Source organism: Coregonus clupeaformis, chromosome 7 (genome assembly GCF_020615455.1).
Source record: "Coregonus clupeaformis isolate EN_2021a chromosome 7, ASM2061545v1, whole genome shotgun sequence".
Lineage (NCBI taxonomy): Eukaryota > Metazoa > Chordata > Actinopteri > Salmoniformes > Salmonidae > Coregonus > Coregonus clupeaformis.
The window spans coordinates 321,237-344,015 of NC_059198.1; the positions used below are offsets into that span (position 1 = coordinate 321,237).

Below are 22,779 nucleotides of genomic sequence, written 5' to 3' on the forward strand. Positions count from 1 at the left end.
CACCAGCGGACAAAGGTCTGGGCGGATAAGGATGGGTGATATTTATCAGCGAGCCGTCTGTCGTCATCCTAGAGATCATGTGTAGTGGAATGGTGAAGTGTTGATTTGCAGTCCTCTTGTTGCTCGTGGAATGATGGGGATGAGCATAAATCATTCAATTTGCCTTGTTCTCTGGCTGCAATGCATTCTGATGAGGAAAAATGGATCAGCTTTCTGCATTGCAATGCTCTCATTAGGATCCATCAGCAAGCAGTGAAGTGTGCTATCATAGAATTAGAATACCAATTCTAAAATCTAGTATTCTAAGAATACTATAAAAATGAAAGTACTGTAATAGGATTTCTATGTGTACTATATCCTGCATCCATTATATTGACCAAAATATGTATTTCATACATAAAGAATCCACTGTTTTCAGCCCGCTTTGCTATTCACCATGTCATATTGTCCATAAGTGATGTTAAACTGGGTCACATGTAGATTAAACCCTCCTTTCTGTAGTGAATGCCTTTGTTTCAGAAAATATACTCCAGCACTGTCACTTACTGCTGTATAGGTTTTTATGGTGCTTGAATAATGTTAGCCTATATGCTTTGGACATGGGATGTACATGGGATGATTTTGTGGCATGTAGGCTAGTCTAATACTACATTTTACATTTACATTTTAGTCATTTAGCAGACGCTCTTATCCAGAGCGACTTACAGTTAGTGAGTGCATACATTATTTTTTAAATTTTTCTAATTGCCCCCCCGTGGGAATCGAACCCACAACCCTGGCGTTGCAAATGCCATGCTCTACCAACTGAGCTACATCCCTGCCGGCCATTCCCTCCCCTACCCTGGACGACGCTGGGCCAATTATACCTAGGCTAAATATAAGCCTTCCACAACCATAAGACCAACTAATGATTTAATTATTATTTTTGCACATTTATAAAACAGACTAAACAGCTAGTATAATGGTCTTTGGCTAAAATGCTGCTAGCGGTACCGCAATGCCGCCCGCGACAAACTGACCATTCACTTTCCAGAATCAATGTGCATTGATACTTCTGTTTTAGTAGTGTCTGCTCTGTGTGCAATTTGAGTAGTTGAGACGTAAAAAGGGTATCATTAGAAAGGTTAACTTCTCATCTATTACATTAAAATAATGTCTCAATTTGTTTCGGTGTCCCTATGACCAATTCTGTTGGACCAAACCTCAAATGCAAATAGCGAGTTGAAACCTCTTGTCAGAAAGGAAGAAGTGATCTCTCATCTTTGTTGTTGCGAGTGGCAGGGGGAAGGGCTTGGTGTGTGTGAGCATAAACAGAGGGGAAGAGGCGAAGTGAGAGGTTTCACTCGCCAAAATCTGTCGAAAATAAGGCCAATCTGTTTCTATGGGCCTTATTTTGGACCTAACCCTGTCGCCTGCCTTCCCACCTTTGGGAAAACGACTCCCATTGTTAGGGCATCTCGTCATTATATACAGATCTCTGGTGTAAATGGGAAGGTGCACACAGCACAGAAGGAGCGAAGGAGACGAGACCAAAAAGACAACATGAGAATAAGCAGACATAAACGCTCATAAAAAAAAAAAAGATTCTTGCGATACAGGCATTTGAAATATCGCGCAAAAACATACATTAACATTCATTCGATATATCGCCCAGCTCTACTTCCCAGTCACCTTGGAAACTGTTGAGTAGCCTAAATGGGCGAGGAGGGGTACACAGATGGGATCTGCGTAGTGTCTCTGAAGTTTCTCTCTTGCTCCGATTTCCAACTTATTTCATCATCCTCGTTGGTGCAGGCAAGCAAAGTGTGTTTGGGTAGACAGACTGCACAGTTAGCTACAGCCCCATGTCAGAGACCCAGATTTGCAATAAAGCTCAATTCCTGTCTCCCATCCCACCACAGCAGGTAACGAGAACAGATGAGGGGGCCTTGTATAGCGCCACAGCGGGTGGCAGGCAGGATGAGATGGGGATGGTGTGGTGAGATCAGCTCAGAGATTTATAGCCCTTCTAGAGGTGGCCAAGATAAAACAAGGCTGGACACTGTTAGACGTGAACCTGGCTGGCTGGACACTGTTAGACGTGAACCTGGCTAGCAGGACACTGTTAGAGGTGAACCTGGCTGGCTGGACACTGTTAGACGTGAACCTGGCTAGCTGGACACTGTTAGAGGTGAACCTGGCTGGCTGGTGTACACAACTACTGGACTGTAACGCCCATTTCACTCTACTGAGCCGAGTTGAGCTGGCCTGGTTATGGCTGCATCCATCGTAGTTGCTGGCACTGTGCTGGAAAGGATAATCGTGGATACTCCATCCTATTACTGACTGCAACACCCATTGGCATTGTTTGGGGCAAGCTGACCAGCCCACATGATGAACCACTGGGCAAGAATCCACTGCTGCTCAGCGTCACAGACAATGAACCAACACCTCTGCAAATGCCTATGTATTGTATGGCCATTGCAACACAGAGTAGTTAGTTAATTAGTTAGTTAGTTATGCATATTCAGGAGAAATGAATTGCCGTTTGGAAATACACAGGCATGTGTTATGGGGTTTCTTCTTGTCTGCAGAAGTGCTGCGGTCACTACATGAGGAAACAGAAGTACTGCTGTAGCTACATGGGGAAACAGGAAACAGAAGTACTGCTGTAGCTACATGGGGAAACAGAGATACTGCTGTAGCTACATGGGGAAACAGATACTGCTGTAGCTACATGGGGAAACAGATACTGCTGTAGCTACATGGGGAAACAGATACTGCTGTAGCTACATGGGGAAACGGATACTGCTGTAGCTACATGGGGAAACAGAGATACTGCTGTAGCTACATGGGGAAACAGAGATACTGCTGTAGCTACATGGGGAAACAGAGATACTGCTGTAGCTACATGGGGAAACAGATACTGCTGGAGCTACATGGGGAAACAGATACTGCTGGAGCTACATGGGGAAACAGAGATACTGCTGGAGCTACATGGGGAAACAGGTTACAGACGTGGTGCTGTAGCTACATGGGAAAACAGTCAACAGAAGTGGTGCTGTAGCTACATGGGAAAAACAGTCAACAGAAGTGGTGCTGTAGCTACATGGGAAAACAGTCAACAGAAGGGGTGCTGTAGCTACATGGGGAAACAAGTGCTGTTGTAGCTACAAGGAGAAATGGGAAACAACTGCTGCTGTAGCTACCTGGGGAAATGGGGAAACAAGTGCTGCTGTAGCTAGGCCTACATTGGGAAACAGAAAGCTGGGAGGGGAGAGAGAGAGAAGAACAATAGAGGGTTTTCTGTTTAATGGAAGGAGGGGCTGTTGGTGATGAAACTCTTTGCAAGGCGTCGTCTGAAGGGGATTATGATTGCTGAGCATTGCGATATAGGCTACCTCGCTGGACTTGTGAAAAAGTAGCACTTTGTTCTTTCATCCTCCAGGCACAGCAGGCAAATCGTTGTCATTTTTACTTTCATGTGCTGTACTTGGTTGATGTGTTTAAGTAGGCAACATCTGTGACATCAAATGAGGCTTTGTCAATGTTACTTTTCCAATATTTTACTTGTACCATATGAACTGAGGAAAAACGTGTGCTTCATTCACATGAACATCCTCCACTCTGAACCAGAGTCTGCTGACTTTTAGCTGTGTGTGTGCGTGTGCCCGCAGTGGTGTAAAAATACTTTAAAGTACTACTCAAGTTGTTTTTGGGGGTATTTTTACTTTACTACATTCCTTAAGAAAATAATGTACTTTTTACTCCATACATTTTCCCTGACACCCAAAAGTACTCGTTACATTTAGAATGCTCAGGCAGGACAGAATTATTGTTCAATGCATGCACCTATCAATATAACGCATTATCATCTGGCGGACTCACTAAACCAAATACTGCATGCCCCAGTCTGTCCGTAAATTTAAAAAACAAGACAATCGCTGCGTCTGGTTTGCTTAATATAAAGAATTTGATGTAAAGCATTTACTTTGTACTTTTTCTCAAGTATGACAATTGAGTACTTTTTCCACCACTGTACTTCAGTACATTTAAAACCAGATACTTGTAGACTTTTTTACTCAAGTAGTATTTTACTGGGTGACTTTTACTTGAGTCATTTTCTATGAAGGTATCTTTACTTTTACTCAAGTATAACAATTGAGTACTTTTTCCACCTGTGTGTGTGTGGGTGCAGTACATGGGCTACTATCTACATGATGAAACAATTGTTTTCAATCCAGTCAGTTGTCTGATGGTCCACTAAATCACTGAAAACCCTACAAATAGCTGAGTATTGATTTTGTAGCATAACATTACAGTAGTAGCCAAACAACATTATCTCCTTGTTTTATGAATCATGTTCTATGAATCTGCCAAAGCAGCAGTGGATTGGACAGACGAGTAGGCCTAGCTTTCCGTTTGCTTACAGTGACACTGATGAGCTCTTAACCATACAGAGCCAATGAACTACAAATGACTGTGAAAATATTCCTGTTCCAGAGTAAGCATACTAGGTGTGAAATTGGACACATTTCTGTTGTTCAATATGGACAATACAGTTTTATTCTATTGTAGTCCTAAGGTCAGTAATACATATAGGATCCAGTAATGGTAGTTCATGGATTGAAACATTTCACCAGTGTGTGTGGGCTGCCTGCTATCGTCCCAGCCTCCCTCTGCCAGCGCTAGGCTATGGCTGCTTATGTATCAAGAGCTATTCCCTTTTAATCAAGTCCTCCAGGCAGATAGAGCGTTGAAGGCCAACAAAGTCCTCGCTCTCCTCCGAGTCCCATTGCCGCTCTCGACACTATATCAACTCAATAGACCACTGCAGCTGTATTCAACTTGGAAATAGGCCTAGCCAAGTTGGGCTTATTTTAGAAAACACCAAATCACAGGTACTAAGAGTCTGCTAAAACTAGGAAATGGTGAAATTGCTTTCCCATTTTCTTTCACCATATCAACATATAGCCTTAACAATATGTGTGTGAGAAAGCTCTATCTTCTAGGCCTAATCTTTGGTGTAGTTTATGGTGTAGACCTGAAGTACAACACTGAGTGATGGACAGCAGATTGCAACCGAGTGCCTCTGACCAGAATATCGGCAGACATTCTGTTACTTTTCCAACTGTTCTACATGTTGATTCTGCTAAAACAGCATAGCCTATGTAAAGAAGCTTTAGGACTTAATAACATGTTGAGTAATAGATTTTTTTTTTTATCTACGTAAACAACCAGCACGCAGGAAGTCTTTTTACTCTAGATAAGGTTTGTTCCGTATCTTAAGACTCAGTCTTTCCTCTTTCAGGTGGAGAAACTCACCCTTTTTCTTAATCCTCAATCTGAAGTGTGATGACGTGTTCTCAGTTTCTAGTAATCATGGTGTGCGTCCCAAATGACACCCTATTCCCTGTATAGGGCCCATAGGGTTATGGTTAAAAGTAGTGGACTATATAGGGAATAGAGTGCCATTTGGGACACAACGTTAGTCTACACAACAGGCCCCAACTCTGAAATACCTTTTTTAGAGATCTATACAAATAAATCTTATATTAAACAGTCTTCTTGGGAATCAGCTTCGATCTTGGCTATGATTCTGAAATGTCTGTCCTCGCCCACTGACGTGAGCCTCATGCCTGATGGACTCCAGAGACTGTATTCATAGTCTCTCAGACTAAGAGTGCTGTTCTAGGATCAGTTTAGCCTTGTACGTCATGATGAATAAGATTAGCGTACATTGGTCAAGGACTGGGAGGGACCTGATCCTAGATCAGCACACTTACTCTGAGACACTTTATAAACCAATACGAGCTCAGGTTCTAGAACTCATTGTAGATCCTCAGAGGCAGTAGGAAGAATGTCCCCTTGTATTCTCCGCAAACAACCACTCATCTATCCCATGGGAAAGCAGGGCAGCGTAGGTTACATATCATCATTATAAAAGGGTCCTCTACTACAGGGACAGTCCTTGTAAAAGGTCCCATCTCATTTCGGCAAACAATTTCTGGTTATGTTAGGAAATGTCTCATCGTCACCCCAACCTCTTAATGGGAAAAGGTGTTGGCTTAATGTTTTCCCACCATTGATAGCGCCTCTCACATTTTCCCTTTGAAAGCCGCTGAACGATTTACCCTCTCTCTTTTGTCACTCTTATTTCACGCTCTGAATAACATCTTTTTTCTTTTCTTTTCTTTTCTTTCTCTTTTCTTTTCTTTCTTTTCTTTCTTTCTTTCTTTCTTTCTTTCTTTCTTTCTTTCTTTCTTTCTTTCTTTCTTTCTTTCTTTCTTTCTTTCTTTCTTTCTTTTCTTTCTTTCTTTCTTTCTTTCTTTCTTTCTTTCTTTCTTTCTTTCTTTCTTTCTTTCTTTCTTTCTTTCTTTCTTTCTTTCTTTCTTTCTTTCTTTCTTTCTTTCTTTCTTTCTTTCTTTCTTTCTTTCTTTCTTTCTTTCTTTCTTTCTTTCTTTCTTTCTTTCTTTCTTTCTTTCTTTCTTTCTTTCTTTCTTTCTTTCTTTCTTTCTTTCTTTCTTTCTTTCTTTCTTTCTTTCTTTCTTTCTTTCTTTCTTTCTTTCTTTCTTTCTTTCTTTCTTTCTTTCTTTCTTTCTTTCTTTCTTTCTTTCTTTCTTTCTTTCTTTCTTTCTTTCTTTCTTTCTTTCTTTCTTTCTTTCTTTCTTTCTTTCTTTCTTTCTTTCTTTCTTTCTTTCTTTCTTTCTTTCTTTCTTTCTTTCTTTCTTTCTTTCTTTCTTTCTTTCTTTCTTTCTTTCTTTCTTTCTTTCTTTCTTTCTTTCTTTCTTTCTTTCTTTCTTTCTTTCTTTCTTTCTTTCTTTCTTTCTTTCTTTCTTTCTTTCTTTCTTTCTTTCTTTCTTTCTTTCTTTCTTTCTTTCTTTCTTTCTTTCTTTCTTTCTTTCTTTCTTTCTTTCTTTCTTTCTTTCTTTCTTTCTTTCTTTCTTTCTTTCTTTCTTTCTTTCTTTCTTTCTTTCTTTCTTTCTTTCTTTCTTTCTTTCTTTCTTTCTTTCTTTCTTTCTTTCTTTCTTTCTTTCTTTCTTTCTTTCTTTCTTTCTTTCTTTCTTTCTTTCTTTCTTTCTTTCTTTCTTTCTTTCTTTCTTTCTTTCTTTCTTTCTTTCTTTCTTTCTTTCTTTCTTTCTTTCTTTCTTTCTTTCTTTCTTTCTTTCTTTCTTTCTTTCTTTCTTTCTTTCTTTCTTTCTTTCTTTCTTTCTTTCTTTCTTTCTTTCTTTCTTTCTTTCTTTCTTTCTTTCTTTCTTTCTTTCTTTCTTTCTTTCTTTCTTTCTTTCTTTCTTTCTTTCTTTCTTTCTTTCTTTCTTTCTTTCTTTCTTTCTTTCTTTCTTTCTTTCTTTCTTTCCAAAGGAGGGAGGAGTCCAAGTGATGGCACTGCTATCAGGCATGTAATGTTGACTACACTTACTGGGCCGACTCCTGCAACAACTAAGAGCGTGAAGATACTACAACTACAAAGCAATCTTAAGACCGTAATGACAGCTCTCAAATCCTGATGTCTCCTGCTGTTGTGTGATCAGTATACCTACAGGCCTGAACAGGTTTTTAGAGGACTTACGGGAGGAACAAAACCAGTAATGTAATGGAGCAGACCACGCAGTGTAGGACTAGTGTACGGTGTAGGACTAGTGAACGGTGTAGGCCTAGTGTACGCATACTGGAGAAGCATGTTGATCTGTTGTGCCACTGGCTGTTGTTCTTTCATCAGCATGCACCTCCACAGCCTAGTTTATCCACTTCATTAGGGAGCTGCCGATGCCTAGCGCCACCACGCTTCCTTTCAGGAATCAGCAATGACAGGCTAAATCATGTGGGTGTGCGTGTAATGTTTGTGTGTGTGCATGCATTGTGTGTTTTAGTGAGTCGTCTATTTGTGTGTGTGTTTTGATACATTTTGTGTGTATGCATGTTTCTATAGTGAATGTTTTTATGTGTGCTGGTGAGTCCGTCGGTATAGGCCTACTATGAATAACGTCTTCTTTCAGCATCTAAACAAAGCCAGCGCCCCCGTTACGATAGTCCCCTCAGTGTCGCTTAGTATTCAGAGAGGCAGGCGCTGCTGTAATCTGGATTCCAAAGCGGGTTGCCGCAGGTTTTTGTTTGCTCTTACAGCCCTGATGATAATCTTGTTACACTGTTGTCAAGTGGAGGACGTGGCTTTCCCCCAACCTCCCGAACCCCACTTCCCTACCTCCCCAACCCCACCTTCTCAACCTCACCATCTCAATCCCCCCTCCCTAACCCCAACCCCACCTCCTCAACCCCACCTCCCTAACCCTCAACCCCACCTTCCCAACCCCCCCAATCCCAAGCACCACCATTTTGAGCCAGCAGAGCAGATGGAGGTATCTTTGAAGCATGACCCTCCTGCCTGTCTCTTGGTGTGTCTCGGCTCAATGGACACACAACTAGGGCTGACCACATTTAATCGACTGGTCGATTGTTTGGTCTATACAGTGCCTTGCAAAAGTATTCATCCCCCTTGGCGTTTTTCCTATTTTGTTGCATTACAACCTGTAATTTAAATTGATTTTTATTTGGATTTCATGTAATGGACATACACAAAATAGTCCAAATTGGTGAAGTGAAATGAAAAAACAACTTGTTTCAAAAAATTATAGCAAATAAATAACGGAAAAGTGGTGGGTGCATATTTATTCACCCCCTTTGCTATGAAGCCCCTAAATAAGATCTAGTGCAACCAATTACCTTCAGAAGTCACATAATTAGTTAGATTGCACACAGGTGGACTTTATTTGTGTCACATGATCTCAGTATATATATATACCTGTTCTGAAAGGCCCCAGAGTCTGCAACACCACTAAGCAAGGGGCACCACCAAGCAAGCGGCACCATGAAGAACAAGGAGCTCTCCAAACAGATCAGGGACAAAGTTTTGGAGAAGTACAGATCAGGGTTGGGTTATAAAAAAATATCTGAAACTTTGAACATCCCACGGAGCACCATTTTAAATCCATTATAAAAAAAATTGAAAGAATATGGCACCACAACAAATCTGCCAAGAGAGGGCCGCCCACCAAAACTCACGGACCAGGCAGGGAGGGCATTAATCAGAGAGGCAACAAAGAGACCAAAGATAACCCTGAAGGAGCTGCAAAGCTCCACAGCGGAGATTGGAGTATCTGTCCATAGGACCACTTTAAGCCGTACACTCCACAGAGCTGGGCTTTACGGAAGAGTGGCCAGAAAAAAAGACATTGCTTAAATAAAAAAATAAGCAAACACGTTTGGTGTTTGCCAAAAGGCATGTGAGACTCCCCAAACATATGGAAGAAGGTACTCTGGTCAGATGAGACTAAAATTGAGCTTTTTGGCCATCAAGGAAAATGCTATGTCTGGCGCAAACCCAACACCTCTCATCACCCCAAGAACACCATCCCCACAGTGAAGCATGGTGGTGGCAGCATCATGCTGTGGGGATGTTTTTCATTGGCAGGGACTGGGAAACTGGTCAGAATTGAAGGAATGATGGATGGTGCTAAATACAGGGACATTCTTGAGGGAAACCTGTTTCAGTCTTCCAGAGATTTGAGACTGGGACGGAGGTTCACCTTCCAGCAGGACAATGATCCTAAGCATACTGCTAAATTAACACTTGAGTGGTTTAAGGGGAAATGTTTAAATGTCTTGGAATGGCCTAGTCAAAGCCCAGACCTCAATCCAATTGAGAATCTGTGGTATGACTTAAAGATTGCTGTACACCAGCGGAACCCATCTAACTTGAAGGAGCTGGAGCAGTTTTGCCTTGAAGAATGGGCAAAAATCCCAGTGGCTAGATGTGCCAAGCTTATAGAGACACCCCAAGAGACTTGCAGCTGCAAAAGGTGGCTCTACAAAGTATTGACTGTGGGGGTGAATAGTTTGGCACGCTGAAGTTGTCTGTTTTTTTCTTATTTCTTGTTTGTTTCACAATAAATAAATACAATTGCATCTTCAAAGTGGTAGGCATGTTGTGTAAATCAAATGATACAAACCCCCCCAAAATAAATTTTAATTCCAGATTGTAAGGCAACAAAATAGGAAAAATGCCAAGGGGGGTGAATACTTTCGCAACCCACTGTAAGCTGTTGGTCGACCGAGATTTCTTTAGTCGAGCAGTAGCAAAAAATAATAATAATTTAATGGTGTCAAGACACCTGTCTGAGTGGATGGACTATTCCATTGTGGAGGCAGTGGGGATGGCACAGTCCATCACTAAGACACTACTGAAATTGTAGATCGTTATATTACATAAGAACAATGGTGCAACACTAATAAAAATAATATTATTTTATAACATGTGCATTGGATAGCGGTTGCTGTCTGCGGTTGTGAAACGTCAATGCGCTGTTGAATTGGTGCCTTTTCCTAGACCATGTTGTATGTGTATAATAGCCTTATTCTAAAATTGATTAAGAAAAATCTCATCAATCAACACACAATACCGATAATGCAGCGATTACAGCCTCAAGTCTTCTTGGGTATGACGCTACAAGCTTGGCACACATGTATTTGGAGATTATCTCTCATTCTTCTCTGCAGATCCTCTCAAGCTCTGTCAGGTTGGATGGGGAGCGTTGCTGCACAGCTATTTTCAGGTCTCTCCATAGATGTTCGATTGTGTTCAAGTCCGGGCTCTGGCTGGACCACTCCAGGACATTCAGATTCTTGTCCCGAAGCCACTCCTGCGTTGTCTTGGCTGTATGCTTAGGGTCGTTGTCCTGTTGGAAGGTGAACCTTTGCCCCAGTCTGAGGTCCTGAACGCTCTGGAGCAGGTTTTCATCAAGGACCTCTCTGTACTTTGCTCCGTTCATCTTTGCCTCAATCCTGACTAGTCTCCCAGTCCCTGCCGCTGAAATATAATCCACACAGCAAACTCCTGAGTGGCGCAGTGGTCTAAGGCACTGCATCGCAGTGCAAACTGTGCCACTAGAGATCCTGGTTCGAATCCAGGCTCTGTCGCAGCCGGCCGCGACCGGGAGACCCATGGGGCGGCGCACAATTGGCCCAGCGTCGTCCAGGGTAGGGGAGGGAATGGCCGGCAGGGATGTAGCTCAGTTGATAGAGCATGGCGTTTGCAACGCCAGGGTTGTGGGTTCGTTTCCCACGGGGGGCCAGTATTAAAAAAAAAAAAAAATTGTTCACTAACTGTAAGTTGCTCTGGATAAGAGCGTCTGCTAAATGACTAAAAATTTTAAAATTAAAAAAAAATGATGCTGCCACTACCTTGCTTCACCGTAGTGATGGTATTGGCCAGGTGATGAGCCTGGTTTCCTCCAGACGTGACGCTTGGCATTCAGGCCAAAGAGTTCAATCTTGGTTTCATCAAACCAGAGAATCTTGTTTCTCATGATCTGAGAGTCCTTTTGGCAAACTCCAAGCGGGCTGTCATGTGCCTTTTTACTGAGGAGTGGCTTCCATCTGGCCACTCTACCATAAAGGCCTGATTGGTGGAGTGCTGCAGAGATGGTTGGTCTTCTGGAAGGTTCTCCCATTTCCACAGAGGAACTCTGGAGCTCTGTCAGAGTGACCATCAGGTTCTTGGTCACCTACCTGACCACGGCCCTTCTCCCCGATTGCTCAGTTTGGCTGGGCGGCCAGCTCTAGGAAGAGTCTTGGTGGTTCCAAACTTCTTCCATTTAATGATGGAGGCCACTGTGTTCTTGGGGACCTTCAATGATGCAGAAATGTCTTGGTACCCTTCCCCAGATCTGTGCCTCGACAAAATCCTGTCTTGGAGCTCTACGGACAATTCCTTCGACCTCATGGCTTGGTTTTTGCTCTGACATGCACTGTCAACTGTGGGACCTTATATAGACAGGTGTGTGCCTTTCCAAATCATGTCCAATCAATTGAATTTACCACAGGTGGACTCCAAGTTGTAGAAATATCTCATGGATGATCAATGGAAACAGGATGCACCTGAGCTCAATTTCGAGTCTCATAGCAAAGGGTCTGAATACTTATGTAAATAAGGTATTTCTGTTTTTTATTTTAAATACATTTGCAAAATTTCTAACCTGTTTTTGCTTTGTCATTATGGGGTATTGTGTGTAGATTGATTGATTAATATTTGTATTAATTTGATCCATTTTAGAATAAGGTTGTAATGTAACGTGGAAAAAGTGAAGGGCTCTGAATACTTTCCGAATGCACTGTATATCTACAGAAATAAGACAGATCTTGCCTCTCTTGCCTGTTTGAGTGTTTGTTTAATAGCCTACTGATTCCGTGAGCACCAAGCCTCACACAACCACATGTCGGAAAAACAATTTCACATTCGGCTGTTTTTCATCTTTGCTACGTTAATATTTGTTACCTTTTTTATTAAATATACCCAATAGCAGTAGTGTAAAATAATGACTATTATAAACACATGTTTTTCTACCTTCATCCGTGACTCCATCTCCTCCCTCCTTCAACATGCTCCCTTTGCTGCTGTAACGTTAGCATGATCTGTATCTGTAGCCTAGTTAACATAGTGTTCTGGCTATATGTTTGATCCAGTTTACAAAGATGCAAAAAGTATGGTAAAAGCCATAATCTCTGCTGAAATTAACTACCAAATGTCATTTTTGTTGAGTGTGAACATCCAAATTGAATGTGAATCCGAGACAAAGTGATGAAAACCAAATTTGAGATCCGTGCTAGGCTAGTGAATGTCAAGTATGCAACTGCATGACCACTGCTTTATAGTTGTTTACAATGGTTGCTAGGCAACGGAACACAACTTGCCTTAATTTTTGACAAAATTTGAGTTTATTCCAATAGATTCACAGATTTATGTAACGAATATGTAGCTTATGTGATGGAGAAATATGCAAGGAATGTATATTTTTGACGTATGGCAATCATCTCGTATTAATAATTTGATTTTTTTTAAAAAGTAAAGAATGATCTTTCATCCGACACAGCAAACTAGCAATGAACATGCTTGATACCACTGAAGTCCCAGAGGACAGAGCGCAAAATAGAGCAGTTGCAATCAGAACTTTAAGCTAAAAATAGGTCATTTCTGCATGATTCGGATACGGATAGCGTGATGGACGCACAGTCAGTCCTACCTAAGGGTGCGCTGTGGGCGTCCACGCTGCTCTCTGGTGTGCGAGCGGGCCAAGCTACCAAAATGGCTCCTATTGCCGCTATTGGGACAGGTACAGGGGCTAATCCCAAACAACCCACAAAGCGTTGTGATTTCTGTAAAAGGGAAGGGCATATGGTCAGGCGCTGTTGGAAAGTAGGCAGAGGACATCCTCCTGCACATTTCAGGCAGCCTGCCGGCCCAGGGAGTAAAACCAGCTATTCAGTTAGGTATTTTAACTCTTGTCATATGATGCAGAGATGATGGGCTTTAGGGAGGGGCAGACAGTCTCGATGGGTGTTTTGAAGGTTGGACTTATGATGGTTGTGTCCCAAATGGCACCCTATTCCCTATATAGTGCACTACTTTTGACCTGAGCCCTATGGGACCTAGTCAAAAGTAGTGCAATACATAGGGAATAGGGTGCCATTTGGGACGCGTGTGATGGCTCTGGTCGTGCTAGTTCAACTTCTTTAACCGTCCTAATTGGCTCCTTGGTCGGTCCTTGCTGAGATCAGGGTTTTTGTCTTCTTTTTTCACAACATGCTCTTCTCAAGCTCCTCCAAATGTGTTGAGAGTGCATTTTTCACAAGGCTGTTTTTTCCTCCTCAGTCTGTCTCCCACTCTCTCTGCTCAGTCTCTCTCTTTCTCCTCCTTTCACTGGGTGTGAGCGGCCACACTCAGCGCTTTCCATTTCCTGTAGGTGTGATGTTTCTCCTCTACGAGCAACAAGCAATCAGCTCTGATTTGTCAGCATTCTTCCAGGGCGATTCATAAAAATGCAGCGTGCGCCTACAAAAGACGCTCAGTGTCCCCCATCCGTCCCTCCCCTCCCCGCCACCCCCATCCCGTCTCCTGAGCCGTGGCTCTGCCTCCGTTCTCTTGGTGTACACGAGGTGAAATCGTTTATGGGAGGTAATATATTTGTGTGTGAGGAGGACGTCGGTGCCCGCTACCCCGTCCTCTGCTGTGAATGTTGAAGAGGGTGAACCTGTCAGATGCAAGGTTGCCGCCTAGTCCCAGTCCAATCAGTTTTTTCTGTGTGTGTGTGTGCCTGGTAGTGGAATGGAGCAACTTTTTGTTTATTTTGTGCTACCATGTTAGGTCATTTGGACCCATGGAATTAGAATACTAGAATGGACATGGACCTTCTTATGACTGGGTAGAAGGTCAGTCATTTTGTCAAGGAGTTGGTCAACCATGGTTTGTCAGTGCTGTGATAAGATATTGTGTAAAATGAATTTGAATAATTTTTCTGTACTGTATGATTGTTAGCTAGCTGGCCAGACAGTTTTAGAGGAATGATTCCATACATTTTTCAAATTCACTGCCACCTTGCAGCTGTGTGGCTGAACAAGGTGCTGGCCTGTCACCCTGCACAGCTGTGTCGCGAAATTCTCCTCAACCTGGAAACCTGGACAACAGAGTTGTCCACTTGTGTTGCCTTCAAGGCAATTCTGCTCTCTGCTTTTGAACGATGTTACCTGTGAAAAAGGAGACAGATTGTAGATGTGGCAGCCTTTCGCTTTAAGTCTCATCACTAACCCTACTAGTATAGCCAAGCTACACCAGCTGTAAAGAGAAGGTAGTGGGACTAGGACTATAGGCTACTTGACTGTCTCTCATCATCCGTTAGTCTATCTGTGCATCGTCATATTTCTATATCCCATTATCTCTGTAGTATTTTGAAAGGCTTCCTGGTGGTGACTCACCAGAGGAACTACTGGTGTGTGCCTTTTGTTACTGTCTATTATTTATAGCCTCAACTAGATGGAAATACGCCTTATCTATTCCTACTGACTGTGGAATGGAATGTTAGGGGTTAGCCTACTTGCTAGCGAAGAGAAAACACTGTTAGGCTATTCCATGCGGGTATTTGAAAGGAAAGCATCAAGAATGCGAGCCACAATGTGACCCTGTGTTCCTTTCCTCCACTGCCTGTGTGATGGTGTCGTATCCAGGTCATTTTTAACAAGTGGCCCATCTCATCCCGTTTGGCTCAGGTGAGCCGTCGTTTCCACCTGTTTGTTGCCACGGCAACATCCCGGCCGGTCTTGGCCCCACTTCAGAATGACTACTCATCTCTATGTTTCTGTCTTGTTCTGTTTCTCTATCGTCTCTGCTGTGTGTAGTCTACACATCCTCTCTCACACTTCTTCTCACACATTTACTGCTATTTTAGGAAATTGAGGTGTTAGCCATCACGTTTACACACACACACACAGCCAAACACTACTCTCACACACTGTGTAAATGAGCTTATTGTGTGTGTGTGTTTGGTTGGGCTCGGCATGCCGTGGCGCTAACACAGCTTTTTCTCTGTGTGGAGTAAAGCAGTCCGTCAGGGCCGCTGCTCTACTCCGTCAGAATTGTGTGTTCTGCTGCCCTCTGCCACTGTGACAAGGCTCACACTCAATGTGGACCAGCTCAGCTGGAAGGGGTTCCGGAATACTAGAGATAATATTCTGTTCCTATGGATTCCTGCTTTTCCTCTGTCTTCTATCTCTTCACCACCAGTAGGATAGCGCTCTCACCTTTGGCAGTGATTACAGCCTCGTCTTCTTGGGTATATGGAGAGTTTCTCCCATTCTTTTCTTTCCCTCAATCCTGACTAGTCTCCCAGTCCCTGCTGCTGAAAAACATCCCCACAGCATGATGCTGCCACCACCATGCTTCACCGTAGGGATGGTGCCAGGTTTCCTCCAAATGTGACGCTTGGCATTCAGACCAAAGAGTTCAATCTTGGTTTCATCAGACTTGAGAATCTTGTTTCTCATGGTCTGAGAGTCCTTTAGGTGACTTTTGGCAAACTCCAAGCGGGCTGTCATGTGCCTTTTTACTGAGGAGTGGCTTCCATCTGGCCACTCTACCATAAAGGCCTGATTGGTGGAGTGCTGCAGAGATGGTTGTCCTTCTGGAAGAATCTCCCATCTCCACAGAGGAACTCTGTCAGAGTGACCATCGGGTTCTTGGTCACCTACCTGACAAAGGCCCTTCTCCCCCGATTGCTCAGTTTGGCCGAGTGGCCAGCTCTAGGAACAGTCTTGGTGGTTCCAAACTTCTTCCATTTAAGAATGATGGAGGCCACTGTGTTCTTGGGGACCTTCAATGCTGCAGAAATGTTTTGGTACCCTTCCCCAGATACAGTGAGGGGGAAAAAGTATTTGATCCCCTGCTGATTTTGTACGTTTGCCCACTGACAAAGACATGATCAGGCTATAATTTTAATGGTAGGTTTATTTGAACAGTGAGAGACAGAATAACAACAAAAGAATCCAGAAAAACGCATGTAAAAAATGTTATAAATTGATTTGCATTTTAATGAGGGAAATAAGTATTTGACCCCTCTGCAAAACATGACTTAGTACTTGGTGGCAAAACCCTTGTTGGCAATCACAGAGGTCAGACGTTTCTTGTAGTTGGCCACCAGGTTTGCACACATCTCAGGAGGGATTTAGTTCCACTCCTCTTTGCAGATCTTCTCCAAGTCATTAAGGTTTCGAGGCTGACGTTTGGCAACTCGAACCTTCAGCTCCCCCCACAGATTTTCTATAGGATTAAGATCTGGAGGCTGGCTAGGCCAATCCAGGACCTTAATGTGCTTCTTCTTGAGCCACTCCTTTGTTGCCTTGGCCGTGTGTTTTGGGTCATTGTCATGCTGGAATACCCATCCACGACCCATTTTCAATGCCCTGGCTGAGGGAAGGAGGTTCTCACCCAAGATTTGACGGTACATGGCCCCGTCCATCGTCCCTTTTGATGGGGTGAAGTTGTCCTGTCCCCTTAGCAGAAAAACACCCCCAAAGCATAATGTTTCCACCTCCATGTTTGACGGTGGGGATGGTGTTCTTGGGGTCATAGGCAGCATTCCTCCTCCCTCCAAACACGGCGAGTTGAGTTGATGCCAAAGAGCTCGATTTTGGTCTCATCTGACCACAACACTTTCACCCAGTTCTCCTCTGAATCATTCAGATGTTCATTGGCAAACTTCAGACGGGCCTGTATATGTGCTTTCTTGAGCAGGGGGACCTTGCGGGCGCTGCAGGATTTCAGTCCTTCACGGCGTAGTGTGTTACCAATTGTTTTCTTGGTGACTATGGTCCCAGCTGCCTTGAGATCATTGACAAGATCCTCCCGTGTAGTTCCGGGCTGATTCCTCACCGTTCTCATGATCATTGCAACTCCATGAGGTGAGATCTTACATGGAGCCCCAGGCCGAGGGAGATTGACAGTTCTTTTGTGTTTCTTCCATTTGCGAATAATCGCACCAACTGTTGTCACCTTCTCACCAAGCTGATTGGCGATGGTCTTGTAGCCCATTCCAGCCTTGTGTTGGTCTACAATCTTGTCCCTGACATCCTTGGAGAGCTCTTTGGTCTTGGCCATGGTGGAGAGTTTGGAATCTGATTGATTGCTTCTGTGGACAGGTGTCTTTTATACAGGTAATAAAATGAGATTAGGAGCACTCCCTTTAAGAGTGTGCTCCTAATCTCAGCTCGTTACCTGTATAAAAGACACCTGGGAGCCAGAAGTCTTTCTGATTGAGAGGGGGTCAAATACTTATTTTCCTAATTTAAAATGCAAATCAATTTCTAACATTTTTGACATGCGTTTTTCTGGATTTTGTTGTTGTTATTCTGTCTCTCACTGTTCAAATAAACCTGCCATTAAAATTATAGACTGATCATTTCTTTGTCAGTGGGCAAACGTACAAAATCAGCAGGGGATCAAATACTTTTTTCATCCTCATGGCTTGGTTTTTGCTCTGACATGCACTGTCAACTGTGGGACCTTATATAGACAGGTGTGTGCCTTTCCAAATCCTGTCCAATCAATTGAATTTACCACAGGTGGACTCCAATCAAGTTGTAAAAACATCTCAAGGATGATCAATGAAAACAGGACGCACCTGAGCTCAATTTCGAGTCTCATAGCAAAGGGTCTGAAATACTTATGTAAATAAGGTATTTAAGTTTTAATTTTTTATGAATTTGCAAAACATTCAAACCTGTTTTCGCTTTGTCATTATGGGGTATTTTGTGTAGATTGGGGGGTGGAATTATTTAATCCATTTTAGGATAAGGCTGTAACGTAACAAAATGTGGAAAAAGTCAAGGGGTCTGAATACTTTCCGTGTGTATGTGATGGGATGTATAGACATTATGGACAGTATAGGGATAGAATATGTAGTATATGTAGGATAGAATAGTATACAGGTGCAGCTCAATAAATTATGATATTGTGGAAAAGTTAAGTAATTTCAATAATTCAATTGACAAAGTGAAACTCATATATATCGTGGATTAATTACACAAAAATTGAAATAGTTCAAGCCTGTATTTGTTTTAATCTTGATGATTACGGCTTACAGCTCATGAAAACCCCAAATTCAGTATCTCAGAAAATTTGAATATTGTGAAAAAGTTCAATATTGTAGACTCAAGGTGTCACACTCTAATCAGCTAACTCAAAACACCTGCAAAGGTTTCCTGAGCCTTTAAATGGTCTCACAGTCCAGTTCAGTAGGCTTCACAATCATGGGGAAGAATGCTGACTTGACAGTTGTGCAGAAGACAGTCATCAACACCCTCCACAAGGAGGGAAAGCCTCAAAAGATCATTGTTAAAGAAGCTGACTGTTCACAGAGTGCTGTATCCAAGCATATTCATGGAAAGTCGAGTGGAAGGAAGAAGTGTGGTAGGAAAAGGTGCACAAGCAACAGGGATAACCGGAGCCTTGAGAGGATTGTCAAGCAAAGGCCATTCAAAAATGTGGGGGAGCTTCACAAGGAGTGGACTGAGGCAGGAGTCAGTGCATCAAGAGCCACCATGCACAGACGTATCCAGGAAATGGGCTACAGCTCTCGCATTCCTTCTTTCTCCCCTCTCTCTCCAGATAAAATCCTGCGACTTGTGACTGCAGGCCGCCCAACAACCTGCCCGCTTGACCCCATCCCCTCCTCCCTTCTCCAGACCATCTCCGGTGACCTTCTCCCCTACCTCACCTCGCTGATCAACTCATCCTTGACCGCTGGCCATGTCCCTTCCGTCTTCAAGAGAGCGAGAGTTGCTCCCCTTCTCAAAAAACCAACACTCGACCCCACTGATGTCAACAACTACAGACCAGTATCCCTTCTTTCTTTTCTTTCCAAAACTATTGAGCGTGCCGTCTTTAGCCAACTCTCTTGCTATCTCTCTCAGAATGACCTTCTTGATCCAAACCAATCAGGTTTCAGGACTGGTCATTCAACTGAGACTGCTCTTCTCTGTGTCACGGAGACTCTCCGCACTGCTAAAGCTAACTCTCTCTCCTCTGCTCTTGTCCTTCTAGACCTGTCTGCTGCCTTTGATACTGTGAACCATCAGATCCTCCTCTCCACCCTCTCCGAGCTGGGCATCTCCGGCGCGGCTCACTCCTGGATTGCGTCTACCTGACCGGTCGCTCCTACCAAGTGGCGTGGCGAGAAGCTGTCTCCGCACCACGTGCTCTCACCACTGGTGTCCCCCAGGGCTCAGTTCTAGGCCCTCTCCTATTCTCCCTATACACCAAGTCACTTGGCTCTGTCATATCCTCACATGGCCTTTCCTATCATTGCTACGCTGACGATACACAACTAATCTTCTCCTTTCCCCCTTCTGATAACCAGGTGGCGAATCGCATCTCTGCATGTCTGGCAGACATATCAGTATGGATGACGGATCACCACCTCAAGCTGAACCCTGGCAAGACGGAGCTGCTCTTCCTCCCGGGGAAGGACTGCCCGTTCCATGATCTCGCCATCACGGTTGACAACTCCGCTGTGTCCTCCTCCCAGAGTGCGAAGAGCCTAGGCGTGACCCTGGACAACACCCTGTCGTTCTCCGCCAACATCAAGGCGGTGACCCGCTCCTGCAGGTTCATGCTCTACAACATTCGGAGAGTACGACCCTGCCTTACACAGGAAGCGGCACAGGTCCTAATCCAGGCACTTGTCATCTCCCGTCTGGACTACTGCAACTCGCTGTTGGCTGGCCTCCCTGCCTGTGCCATTAAACCCCTACAACTCATCCAGAATGCCGCAGCCCGTCTGGTGTTCAACCTTCCCAAGTTCTCTCACGTCACCCCCCTCCTCCGCACACTCCACTGGCTTCCAGTTGAAGCCCGCATCCGCTACAAGACCATGGTGCTTGCCTATGGAGCAGTGAGGGGAACGGCACCTCTGTACCTTCAGGCTCTGATCAGTCCCTACACCCAAACGAGGGCATTGCGTTCATCCACCTCTGGCCTGCTGGCTCCCTTCCTCTGCGGAAGCATAGCTCCCGCTCAGCCCAGTCAAAACTGTTCGCTGCTCTGGCACCCCAATGGTGGAACAAGCTCCCCTCACGACGCCAGGACAGCGGAGTCACTCACCACCTTCCGGAGACATTTGAAACCCCACCTCTTTAAGGAATACCTGGGATAGGATAAAGTGTTCCTTCTAACCCCCCCCAAATTGTAAAGTGGTTATCCCACTGGCTATAGGGTGAACGCACCAATTTGTGAGTCGCTCTGGCTAAGAGCGTCTGCTAAATGACGTTAATGTGCCCTTGAGCAAGGCACTTAACCCTAATTGCTCCTGTAAGTCGCTCTGGATAAGAGCGTCTGCTAAATGACTAAAATGTAAAATGTAATGTAAATGTGTCAAGCCACTCCTGAACCAGAGGCAACGTCAGAAGTGTCTTACCTGGGCTAAGGAGAAAAATAACTGGTCTGTCGCTCAGTGGTCCAAAGTCCTCTTTTCAGATTAAAGTACATTTTGCATTTCATTTGGCAATCAAGGTCCCAGAGTCTGGAGGAAGAGTGGAGAGGCACAGAATCCAAGTTGTTTGAAGTCCAGTGTGAAGTTTCCACAGTCAGTGATGATTTGGGGAGCCATGTCATCTTCTGGTGTTGGTCCACTGTGTTTCATCAATTCCAAAGTCAACTCAGCCGTCTGTCAGGAAATGTTAGAGCACTTCATGCTTCCTTCTGCTGAAAAGCTTTATGGAGATGCTGATTTCATTTTCCAGCAGGACTTGGCACCTGCCCACACTGCCAAAGGTACCAATACCTAGTTCAATGACCATGGGATTACTGTGCTTGATTGGCCAGCAAACTCGCCTGTTCTGAACCCCATAGAGAATTTATGGGGTATTGTCAAGAGGAAGATGAGAGAGACGAGACCCAACAATGCAGACGAGCTGAAGGGCGCCATCGAAGCAACCTGGGCTTCCATAAGACCTCAGCAGTGCCACAGGCTGATCGACTCCATACCACGCCGCATAGATGCAGTGATTCATGCAAAAGGAGCCCCAACCAAGTACTGACTGCATGTTCAAGAACATACTTTTCAGAAGGCCGACATGTCTGTATTAAATTTCCTTTTTTCACTGGTCTTATGTCATATTCTAATTTTCTGAGATACTGAATTTGGGGTTTTCATGAGCTGTAAGCCATAATCATCAAGATTAAAACAAATACAAGCTTGAACTATTTCACTTTTTGTGTAATTAATCCACGATATATTGAGTTTCACTTTGTCAATTGAATTATTGAAATTACTTAACTTTTCCACAATATTCTAATTTTATTGAGCTGCACCTGTATGTACAGCAATAGTTGAATAGGATGGACTAGAATACAGTTTCCCTCCCCAGTCATCTCGTATTCATTAGGCACCAAACAGGGATGGACTACCTGAACTTGTCCAATAATAAACGCTAATCTTTTAAATGTGTTTTAAACGTTTTCCATGGACAACGGACATATTTCCCAGACTGAGTTCTTTTTAAAGTGTGTGTGTGTGAGAGCTGTTGGTCTGAGGTGTCAGGACCGGTACATACAGTAGGTTCTTTCTGAGGTGTGTGTGTGTGAGAGCTGTTTGTCTGAGCTGTTTGTCAGTTGAGGTGTTTCCTCTCTGGTGGCTGCTCGTTGAGGAAGTTCCCCTCTTGATGGTTTTGTTTTCTAATAAATCAAAGTGACAGTCACTACTGCTGTAGTTGTGCCAAACCGTCAAATGCCAACCGTCCTTTAGTTCACAGTTGCACAAATAATTGGTGGTTACACGGTAGAGCACGGCGCTTGTAACGCCAAGGTAGTGGGTTCGATCCCCGGGACAACCCATACACAAAAATTTATGCACGCATGACTGTAAGTCGCTTTGGATAAAAGCGTCTGCTAAATGGCATATTATTATTATTATTATTATTATTATTATTATTAATAATTGGCCTGCCTGTTACTGATTTGGCCTGCCTGTTACTGATTGGCTTGCCTGTTACTGATTGGCCTCCCTGTTACTGTTAGCGGAAGAGCTGCCATCTCTGTGCCATCTCTGAAAACCAACTGCTCCGTCTCAATTTGCCTTTCCTCTATTCCTCACAATCTATCTCCTCGATTCCTTCTCAACCGTACTAGAGGAGAAGGTCCAAGGTCCCTCCTCTCTGACCTTTTCCTCCAATGGATTTTGAGTTTGAGGAACAGATCTTTTTTTAGCACCTTTCCTGTTCTTTTCATGTTCTTCTTTATTTGACCTGAACTCTCAGTGAAACCTCACTGTTCTTCTACTCGCTCCTCTGGCTATATGGATTCTTATTGTAGTTCTTCTGCTCTTCCACAGACCAACAAGTGGTGTAGTTGGAAGCGGCTCTCGTGGCATGACTACTACAATCAAGGGAAACAAAGCCTTGAAGGTAAACTAACCAAAGAAG

At 43.7% G+C, this 22,779-nt stretch overlaps 1 protein-coding gene across 3 annotated transcripts in view; it reads left to right on the forward strand.

Moving 5' to 3' along the window:
- LOC121568720 (transcription factor MafG) overlaps positions 1–22,779 on the forward strand; it is a 29,876-nt gene that overhangs the window by 1,226 nt on the left and 5,871 nt on the right. For all 3 annotated transcript variants that reach the window (XM_041879118.2, XM_041879121.2, XM_041879119.2), the window contains exon 2: positions 22,689–22,761. In XM_041879118.2, the coding sequence (XP_041735052.1) occupies positions 22,726–22,761 (36 nt within the window). In that variant the 5' untranslated portion in view covers positions 22,689–22,725. The remainder of the gene's footprint in view (positions 1–22,688; positions 22,762–22,779) is intronic.